Source organism: Myotis brandtii, unplaced genomic scaffold (genome assembly GCF_000412655.1).
Source record: "Myotis brandtii unplaced genomic scaffold, ASM41265v1 scaffold411, whole genome shotgun sequence".
NCBI classification, from domain to species: domain Eukaryota; kingdom Metazoa; phylum Chordata; class Mammalia; order Chiroptera; family Vespertilionidae; genus Myotis; species Myotis brandtii.
In genome coordinates this window covers 1,036,297-1,046,939 of record NW_005365804.1, presented here as the reverse complement: position 1 = coordinate 1,046,939, position 10,643 = coordinate 1,036,297, and the positions used below count along the sequence as shown (strand labels likewise).

Genomic DNA, 10,643 nt, shown 5'->3' with positions numbered 1-10,643 from the left:
ATGTCCCCAGCACACAGCACAGCGTCCGCTCATGTCCCCAGCACACTCAGGGACAGAGGATAAGTCCGCTTGTATAGTGCCCTTGGAGTTGTCTTGTTTGGCGAGCCCTTTTTTTAAAATACATTTTTTATTGATTTCAGAGAGGATGGGGAGAGAGAGAGAGATAGAAACATTAATGATGAGAGAGAATCATTGATCGTGCAGGAGGCAACCCAGGTCACCCCCTACTGGGGATCGAGCCCGCAACCCAGGCATGTGCCCTGACTAGGAATCGAACCGCGACCTCCTGGTTCATAGGTCAATGCTCAACCACTGAGCCACGCCGGCCGGGCTGGCAAACCATTTCTGAGTGTATTTTCTGAGCCAAGCACAGTGCTAAGGGCTTCATGCATAGCATCTCACTGAACGATCAGAACAATAGACGTGGGTCTTATTGTCTGCACCTTATAGAGGAGGAAACGGAGGCTCAGAGAGGTTGAGCAACTTCCCTGAGGTCACACAGGAAATAACAAAGGTACTTCAGTGTCTGGAATCAGAAATAAGAGGCCCAGATGGAAAAGGACCCAAAGCTTTTTGCTTCTCTTTCTCTGGCTTCATTGCCACGTCACCATCAGCACCAGCACCACCCCAGTCCTTACTGAGCGTCTGTACGTGTCAGGCCCTGTGCTCAGTCCTCTACAGGTGCTCTTGGGTGGCTCTGCGGTCCCCCTTCCTGCCTCTGTCTGTGTGATCCCCGCCCCTTGAGGGAAGTGGGACATGCCACCTACTTTCAATCACTAGAACACAGCGAGGGTGGTCAACTGTCACATTTATGAACACGTCACACAGGATCGTGATCTCTGTCTTGCAAGGACAAGCCTTGCTGGCTTTGCTGAAGCCAGCGCCCACATGGACGGAAGTAAGGGGACAAGACCCTGAGGGCAGCCACCAGTCCTACAACCACAAGCACTGAATTCAGCCAACAACCACGTGACGTGGAAGCAGATCCTTCCCCACTTGAACTTGGGAGGAAACCCAGCTCTGGCAACACCTTGATTACAGCCCTGGAGTGGGCCCATTCCAGGCATCCCCAGACTTCTGACCCATAGAAGAGTGGGCCCATTCCAGGCATCCCCAGACTTCTGACCCGTAGAAACTCCCAGATAATAAATATGTGTGGCTTCAGGTCGACCCTTTCACAGGGGTTGCCTAAGACCATCCTGCATATCAGATATTTACATTACGATTCATAACAGTAGCAACATTACAGTTATGAAGTAGCAACGAAAATAATTTCATGGTTGGGTCACAACATGAGGAACTGTATTTAAAGGGCCAGAAGGTTGAGAACCACTGCTCTAAGATAATAAATACGTGTGGCTTCAGGCTACTGCGTCTGTGGTAATACTGTTAGGCAGCAGTGATAACTGACAACACACTCTACCATTTAAGTCTCCCAGGGGTCCTCAGGTAGGTCCTGTTATTGCCCCTCATTTCAAATGAGGACATGGAAGCCCAGAGAGGGCGAGTAACTTCCCCAAGGTCACACAGCTGGGAAGTGGCCGAGCTGGAATTCAAACCCACACCCCTGACCCCAGCGTGCCAGGCCTTAATGATCGCAGCAACTTCATGGGCATGCTCTTCCTGGATGCTGACAGCACGCCTGTGACACGGGAAGGGCTGGGATTACTGTGCCTATGAGAGCTGGGGAAACTGAGGCCCAGAGTGGGGGAGGGGAGACTGACGTGCCCAAGGTTGCTAGGAAGTGGCCGAGACAGAATAACAACCCAGATTAAATGCGGCGTGTCACCCGGCTTCCCTAAACGAGGAGAGACCTTTCCATCTAACGGAGCCGCCGCCTCTCATAAGGAATTCTTCACGCTGCACATTTATGACGAGCGGCTTGGCTCAGGAACAAATGCATTTCACCTGCGATCGAGCAGAGCCGAGACAGCTAATTGGCCCATTCATTCCTCCGGCTTCCAGCAAAACGTGTTTGTTTACAAAGGAGGCCCTGGCTGGCTGCTTCTCTAATCAGAGGCAATGGATTGGAATTGTGCGTATCGATATTAATTGCCCAAGACGTGCATGTGCTAGCTGGGGCTGCCCCCGGAGAACACCACGTGATCCTTCATCGAGGCCTCTTCCAAGCCCGGCACCGGCACCCGTGTTATTTGGGTCCGTAATTCCGCGCACACGCGTCTGCAGGAAGGCTCGGCGGACGCAGGCGACACGAAGGAGATGTCCATAGGACCTGCGCGGAGGGCTGGCGCTGGCTCTGGTTTGAAACATTGAGCGGGCTTCTGGGGCGCTTCCGGATTAAGGAAACGGAGCCTCGTTTTCAGGTGGCATGCATTTCACTATAATTGATCAAGCATTCACCCCTGCAGGAGGGGGCATGCATGAGACGTTTTGGCCCCCTTTCTTGGAGGGGCCAAGTCCAAGAGCTGAGCGCCTCGCTTATTTGGGGCCAAGGGTCTCCCATAAAGGGGAAGCTCAGACAGAACCCCACATGTGGCTTTCACCAACTCAGACAGACACCCCCAGGCCCTGGGGTTCTCAGACCCCATCTCTCTCTCTCTTTAAATTGATTTCAGAGAGGAAGGGAGAGGCAGAGAGATAGAAACATCAATGACGAGAAGGAATCATTGATCGGCTGCCTCCTGCATGCCCCCTACTGGGGATCGAGCCAGCAACCCGGGCATGTGCCCTGACCGGGAATCAAACCACGACCTCCGGTTCATAGGTCAACGCTCAACCACTGAGCCACGCCAGCCAGGCGGTCTCGTCTCTCTTTCGATGGGCAGCGCTCCTACGTGGCCCCCTACCTCTCTCCTCAAACTTGTCCAGAATCAGCCCCTCCTCCTTCCTCTGGCTGCCCCCACCCCACCCCACCCCCTGTCCCACAGGCAGGTCAGGAGTGAGGCCTCTGCAGGATCTGGCTGATTTGGCAAAGCTTCACCTAACCCAGCCGGTGGGATGGATGCCACTTGAGCCTTCCTGCAGGGGGAGGAAAAGAGGAGGAGGGCCTGGGGGCCAGTTCTCAGACAGAAACAGTCAGTTCCCATTACCTGGGTAAATTCTACGAATCCCTGCAAACACGGAATCAGTGACTCCTGAACCGTCGCCGCTGGGGGAATCGGGATGAGGGCTCCTCTGCGTGCCTCTCAACACAACATCATCAGCCGGTCAATGCATAGCCTGCCTCGGGTGTGCTTCTGCTTAAAGACATCTCATTTACCCTGTTGCCGACCCATTCACAACGAGCCCAGGGCCGGCAGCTCCAAACCCCGAGCCTGAACGAAGGCACGTCCCAGCCTCCTTTTTAAGTAGCAAGGTCACCAAAAAATGTCACGGAAACGTAAAAACCGGACACTTGAGTACAGTAGGAGCTGGGAGGAGAGGGCGGAGTGCCGCTTGCTCCGGCTCAGCTTGGAACACGCGCTCTGGGTGACTCAGATGTTCCCCTGCTCCCCGGTGCCTGCCAACGCCATACGCGCATGCCCCTGAGTGTGGGTCTGGGTTGTGAATGAATGTTAGCGAGGAGGCGAGTCACAAATACAGGATCCGAGAATAGTGAGTGTTGTCCCCGGCCCTCAGGAGAGGAGGGGAAGTGGGGGATTTGGTGGGGAAAGTTCAGGTTCACCGGCCTTTGGAAGGGCCCAGCGGCTTCCCGGAGAGCTTCCTTCCCACCCCATCGCGGGCGGAGCCATCACCGGGCTTCACCTACAGGCCCTCCCCAGTCTCAGCCCCTCGATCCTCCATCCCCATAGCAAGCTGTGCTCCTTTCCTTGCTGGTCTGCACACACACACACACACTCTGCGCCTCCGTGGGCCTTTGCACATGCTGTTCCCTCTGCCTGGCATGCTCTTCCCTGCGGGCAGCGCCCCAGCTCACGCCTTTCCTCTGTGCAGGTCTCCGTGGACATGCCACCTGCTCAGAACGGCCTTTCCTTGCCGACTTGTCCCAGTAGCTCCCTCCGTCAGCGTGTCCCCTCCCGTGGCTTTGTGTTTCCGCAGAGCCCTTGTCCCCGGCTGACACATCACCTAATCATTCGCTTCTCCGTTGTCGGTCCCCCACCCCCGACTAGGATGGCTTTGTTTGGTCCCGGCTGTGTCCCCAGGGCTTCCAACTACATCCTCAATAAATGACTGTGCTGCATGAACAGATGTTGGAGACTCGGTTCCTTTTACCAGGACCACGCTCTGTGCGTGATGTTATTTCAAAGAATGAAGTGGAAGAGGAGAATATGCAATAAATGGCAAGGGCGGGCAGACACCAGATATGTGCATTAGAAAGTGTCCAATGGGAAAATTATAGAGGGAATTGAACAGATAAAGAGGGACCATCATTATTCACCTTCTTACTGAGCACTCCCACAGGCCGGGCACCCTGCTGGAGATGCACACAGTGGTGACGTTATGGTTACCATTCGTTTACAGGGGAGAAGACTGAGACCAGAGAGGTTAAGTAACTTTCCCAAGGTCACACAGCCCGTACCACACCTGGAGGAGATCTGAGCTCTATCAGCCCCCCACACTGATGGGGGTCCCCCGCCGGACCATGTGGCCTCCATCACGCAATTAAAACCCCGATCTTTTAAAAGCAAAAATACGCTTTCCTAAGAAAGCACCTGCTCCCTGACAATCCCCGATACAGGTGCACAGGTTCTCACTGCAGCCCTGTTCCTACTACAAGATCCTGGGGAAACGGCCCGAATGGCCACGAACAGGAGCGCTTTGCCGCTGCCCACGGGGGTGAGCGCGCTGTCTGTGGACCCACAGGGGCCGTGCGGCAGGGTTGGCGCCGTGTGCAAAAAAGCAATGTGCAGAGAGAACCCAAGTGAGCCACTCTCTGCGCAAGGCAGAAACAGAGATCAGAACCCGTTCGCGGACCGGCCTGTATTTGCCAAAGGAAACACAGAAGGTCCTACAGCGATGGAAGAGGAAGTCTTAGTCCTTCAGGACCGCACGCGAAAGCATCCATGCACTTTTTTTTTTTTTTAGAGAGAGTGGAAGGGAGAGGGAGAGACAGAGAGAAACACCTAAGTGAGAGAGACACCTCCATCAGTCATCTCCTGCATGTGCCCCACCCCACCCAGGGCCGGGGATCGAGCCTGCAATGAGGTGCCTGCCCATGACCAGAATCGAACCCGGGACCCTTCAGTCCGAGGGCTGATGCTCCATCCACTGAGCCAAACCAGCCAGGGCTCCACGGACTTTGTCAGTAAAAAAAAAGAAAGGCAAGTACCTGGCCTTCTTCCGGAGCAACTTCTGAGACTCGGGATAATGCACCAGAATTTCATTCAGGTCCTTCTTGTCCAGAATGAAGAGGTTGGTGAAGCCGTGGGCCACCACGTTGGCCGTGCGCCGATTCCCGCCTCCGACCGCCAGCAGGCTGGGGTGAGGGAGGAGGGGGGTGAGGCCCTTCGGGCTGCGGTTCTGCTCACCCTGCAGTCTTCCTCTCCACCCTGTGTCCGCCCCACGCCGGTGAGCGTGTGTCACCTGCATATGTCGGCAGGTGCCGGGGCGGCATCCACAGGGCTCCCTCTGACCCCCAGGGCCCTGAGGATGAGGCCCACCCATGGGCCACCACCACCCCCTGCCAGCCCCCTCTGACCTTATTTCTCCGAATACGGATCCAGCTCTCAGTGTCACCAGCACGGACTTCCCGTCAGGGCCGCCCAAGACCTGCACCTGCCCCGCCTGGATGATGTACATCTCCCGCCCTATCTCCCCCTGAAACCAAGAAGGGGAACGTCCCTCTGTCATTGTCAAAAGCGACCACAGACAAGCAGGACTGGGCCGGTGGCACGACCTGGTGTGTGTTGTGGGGCCTCAGTCTCTCCATCTGTGGATTGGGGAGAATGACCCCCCCCTCGGCCTGCCTCAGTGACAGGGTGGCGGTGGGGAGTTAGTGGGTGACGGAAAATGCTAGCTGTCATGGGGCAGGTGTCACGGTGCTCTACACATTCCCGTTATGCACCCGATGAGGGCCCGGGCCATGGACAGTCTCGCGGTGCCTCAGACAATAAATTGATATGTGCCCGGCCGCGGTGGCTCAGTGGTTGAGCATCGACCTATGAACCAGGAGGTCACGGTTCGAGTCCCTGTCAGGCCACATGCCTGGTTTGTGGGCTTGATCCCTAGTGAGGGGCGTGCAGGAGGCAGCCGATCAATGATTCTTTCTCATCATTGATGTTTTTATTTCTTTCTCTCCTTCTCCCTTCCTCTCTGAAATCAATAAAAAAATATTTTAAAAAAAACAACCTTTAACAAAAGGTTAGGTGGAAAAACCCACAAACAGCCATGCAAGGGTATCGTGTGCAGCCTTGCCCTGCCCCACCTCTACTCCCGCCCCCTTTCCCCATCGCAGGACCAAGATCCTGGCAACAGTTCCATCCACACAGCTATGGCCCTGCCCCTCTTCAGGCTCCTCACGTCCCTTTTCTGTAAAGCGGGGCTCCTCGTCCTGGCCCCCACAATCCCATGTCCAGGGAGCAAAGCCTGAGTTCGGTGCCTGGAGCCGGACAAAACCTCCTGTGTCATGGAACCAGGATCCCTGAGGCCGGCTGACCAGCGCACAGAGCTATGGCCACTCTTCCCCATCCCTGCCAATCCCACCCTCCCTGTGGCCCACCCTCCCTGCGGCCCAACCTCCCTGTGGCCCAACCTCCCTGGGCCCTCACAGCCCGCCCCCCCAGGGGGGGGGGGGGGGGGGGGGGGGGGGGGGGGGTAAATCCCAGTGTGGCTGCCTCGGCCCTCACCTTCTTGCACACGTAGTCATTGGGCAGGTAGACGACAGAGCGCAGCCGCTTGAGCATGTCAAAGATCATCTGCCGGTCACAGCCCTGCGTGGGGAGCAGCCAGGAGGCAGCCAGGAGCCCCGTTAGAGGAAGGCGGGGGCTCCGGCCTCCCAGAGCCCTGAGGTGTGGGCTGTGGTGGGGGGTGGGGTACCTGGAAGAGCGCCACTTTGCTGACGATGTCGTAGTTCACGTCGATGGCCAGGTCCAGCCGCATCTTGTCTGGAAGCTGCACCATCAGCTCCGACTCATCTGCAAACGAGACCCTGGCGACAGTCAGAGGCTCAGCCAGGTTCCTCCCCACCTCGTGGGCCCAGTCCACACTGCACCCGGCCCGTCCACACTGTACCTGGCCCATCCACACTGCACCCGGCCCCGTCCACACTGCACCTGGCCCTGTCCACACTGCAACTGGCCCCATCCACACTGTACCTAGCCCTGGGGGCGGAGTGTGGGGGGGGGGGGGTAAATCCCAGTGTGGCTGCCTCGGCCCTCACCTTCTTGCACACGTAGTCATTGGGCAGGTAGACGACAGAGCGCAGCCGCTTGAGCATGTCAAAGATCATCTGCCGGTCACAGCCCTGCGTGGGGAGCAGCCAGGAGGCAGCCAGGAGCCCCGTTAGAGGAAGGCGGGGGCTCCGGCCTCCCAGAGCCCTGAGGTGTGGGCTGTGGTGGGGGGTGGGGTACCTGGAAGAGCGCCACTTTGCTGACGATGTCGTAGTTCACGTCGATGGCCAGGTCCAGCCGCATCTTGTCTGGAAGCTGCACCATCAGCTCCGACTCATCTGCAAACGAGACCCTGGCGACAGTCAGAGGCTCAGCCAGGCTCCTCCCCACCTCGTGGGCCTAGTCCACACTGCACCCGGCCCGTCCACACTGCACCTGGCCCCATCCACACTGCACCTGGTCCTGTCCACACTGCACCTGGCCCGTCCACACTGTACCTCACCTGTCCACACTGCACCTGCCCCGTCCACACTGCACCTGCCCCGTCCACACTGCACCTGGCCCTGTCCACACTGCACCTGGCCCCATCCCCACTGCACCTGGCCCATAACTGGCCCCATCCACACTGTACCTAGCCCCATCCACACTGCAACTGGCCCCATCCACACTGTACCTAGCCCCATCCACACTGCAACTGGCCCCATCCACACTGTACCTAGCCCCATCCACACTGCAACTGGCCCCATCCACACTGTACCTAGCCCCATCCACACTGCAACTGGCCCCATCCACACTGTACCTAGCCCCATCCACACTGCAACTGGCCCCATCCACACTGTACCTAGCCCCATCCACACTGCAACTGGCCCCATCCACACTGTACCTAGCCCCATCCACACTGCAACTGGCCCCATCCACACTGTACCTAGCCCCATCCACACTGCAACTGGCCCCATCCACACTGTACCTAGCCCCATCCACACTGCAACTGGCCCCATCCACACTGTACCTAGCCCCATCCACACTGCAACTGGCCCCATCCACACTGTACCTAGCCCCATCCACACTGCAACTGGCCCCATCCACACTGTACCTAGCCCCATCCACACTGCAACTGGCCCCATCCACACTGTACCTAGCCCCATCCACACTGCAACTGGCCCCATCCACACTGTACCTAGCCCCATCCACACTGCAACTGGCCCCATCCACACTGTACCTAGCCCCATCCACACTGCAACTGGCCCCATCCACACTGTACCTAGCCCCATCCACACTGCAACTGGCCCCATCCACACTGTACCTAGCCCCATCCACACTGCAACTGGCCCCATCCACACTGTACCTAGCCCCATCCACACTGCAACTGGCCCCATCCACACTGTACCTAGCCCCATCCACACTGCAACTGGCCCCATCCACACTGTACCTAGCCCCATCCACACTGCAACTGGCCCCATCCACACTGTACCTAGCCCCATCCACACTGCAACTGGCCCCATCCACACTGTACCTAGCCCCATCCACACTGCAACTGGCCCCATCCACACTGTACCTAGCCCCATCCACACTGCAACTGGCCCCATCCACACTGTACCTAGCCCCATCCACACTGCAACTGGCCCCATCCACACTGTACCTAGCCCCATCCACACTGCAACTGGCCCCATCCACACTGCACCCGGCCCATCCACACTGCACCTGGCCCATCTACACTGCACCCAGCCCCGTCCACACTGCACCTGGCCCCGTCCACACTGCACCCTTCATTGCAATTGTCTGTACGCGATCTAGCTTCCCTCCTCACACTATGACATCAGCAAGACCTCAGGTACCGAGAGGGAGCGCTGTTTTACGGAATGCTTTATGAAGATGATTCAGTCATTCTCCAGCAACCCAAGAGGCCCACTACTATAACCCCCACTTTACAGGCCAGGACGGGGAGGCTGGGGAAGCCCAGGGGGATGGACGCAGGAGCCACCCAGGCCGTGGGCGCCAGAGTCCGTCCCGGGAAGGGAAGGGCCGAGCCTGCTTTGCCCACCAGGAGGTCTGTGGTGCCCAGCGGAGAGCCTGGCATGGATGGATGTTGGTCCCTGGAGACAGGAAATGCACTACCGGTCCCCACCCTGATGCCCCGCCCACTGCACCGATGATTTATGGGCTCAAGCTCTGAGCGAGCCTGGGCCGGCAGAGCCCTCTGGCAATGTGCCCCCCGGGGAAGCTGTCACTGTGGGGAGTGAGGGAAGCATCCCTTATAAACTGTCGAGTCACAGGCACTAGCAACGGATAGTAACCAGATCCTGACACTCGTGGCCACAGACCGCCACGACCTTAGGCGCAGGTGTGGCTTCTTTGAGACCAGAGGGAACCCCACAGAGGCAACGGGCCCTTTTATTTGGCTGGAGAAGTTGGGGGGCTCCAAGGCACCATAGGGTGGCTTTCGGGCTTTCCAGAGGCCTCCAAAATCACATCTAGGCTCTGAGAACAAAATGACTAGCTCCCAGAGATAAAAAGGAAACTGGGAAATTTAAAAATTAACATATGATTAGCATATTCAGATTCCATTAAGGGTTCCCTTTAGAATCTGTGAAAACCTTTCTGCATCTGCAAGAAATTTCAGGTACGATTCCCCGCTTTGTAAGAACTGCTGAGCACACCCCACACCCTGACACGGACAAGAATGCAGAAACAGTAGTGAATTAAATGAATTGTAGCCAAATGATTTCAGAAGCAAAGCATAACATCAGCAAATTTACAAAGAAATCTATACATACGTGTGTCTATATATGGAGACAGAGAGAGAGAGAGAGAGAGAGAGAGAGAGAGAGAGAGAGGCTTCCTTTTCTCCTGACTCGGTTGTACTCCCATCTCCGATGAGCGCCCACTCCGAGGTGGGTGAACTGAGGTGGGCAGAGCCCCCAGAAGACAGGCCCCTCAAGTCCCCAGGGCCTCCTGGCGGCCCAGCCCCGGGCGCCCCACAGGCCTCCCAGGCCCCTCTCACTTAAATGTAGGGACACAGACAACAGAGGCCCCAGGCTGGCCTCCGGGTCACAGGACGAGGGCGGGGTGCCTGCAGGGGGAGTCTTACCCAGCATGCCTTGGGAGTGCCAGGTGTACTCGTACCAGGTCTTGACGCGGTTCTGCACGGACCTGGGGATCTTGTAGAAGTTCATGTACTTCACGGTGCTGTCCATGCAGCTGCGGTAGTAGGTCTGCCCGGCCGTGGCGGCCCCCACCACGTCTCTCATCTGGGGCAAGGGGGAGGGGGGGGGAGGAAGCCGCTGGGTCAGAACGGGGCCGTTCCATGGGCTTTGGGGATGTGGGACACGGGCACGTTTACTTCATACAGAACAGGGTGCAGTGGGGGTGCAGAGAGAGGGAGGCCCATGTCTCCCCAGAGAAGGATTTGCTGGC

General features: G+C 57.5%; 1 protein-coding gene across 1 annotated transcript in view; it reads right to left on the bottom strand.

Annotated features, from left to right (window-relative positions):
• CNGB1 (cyclic nucleotide gated channel beta 1) overlaps window positions 1-10,643 on the bottom strand; it is a 53,237-nt gene that overhangs the window by 8,269 nt on the left and 34,325 nt on the right. Inside the window, exons 27-31 of the mRNA XM_014545542.1 lie at window positions 10,318-10,568; window positions 7,470-7,567; window positions 7,280-7,363; window positions 5,600-5,718; window positions 5,231-5,377 (exon numbers count right to left, since the gene is read on the bottom strand). Of these exons, the coding sequence (XP_014401028.1) occupies window positions 5,231-5,377; window positions 5,600-5,718; window positions 7,280-7,363; window positions 7,470-7,567; window positions 10,318-10,568 (699 nt within the window). The remainder of the gene's footprint in view (window positions 1-5,230; window positions 5,378-5,599; window positions 5,719-7,279; window positions 7,364-7,469; window positions 7,568-10,317; window positions 10,569-10,643) is intronic.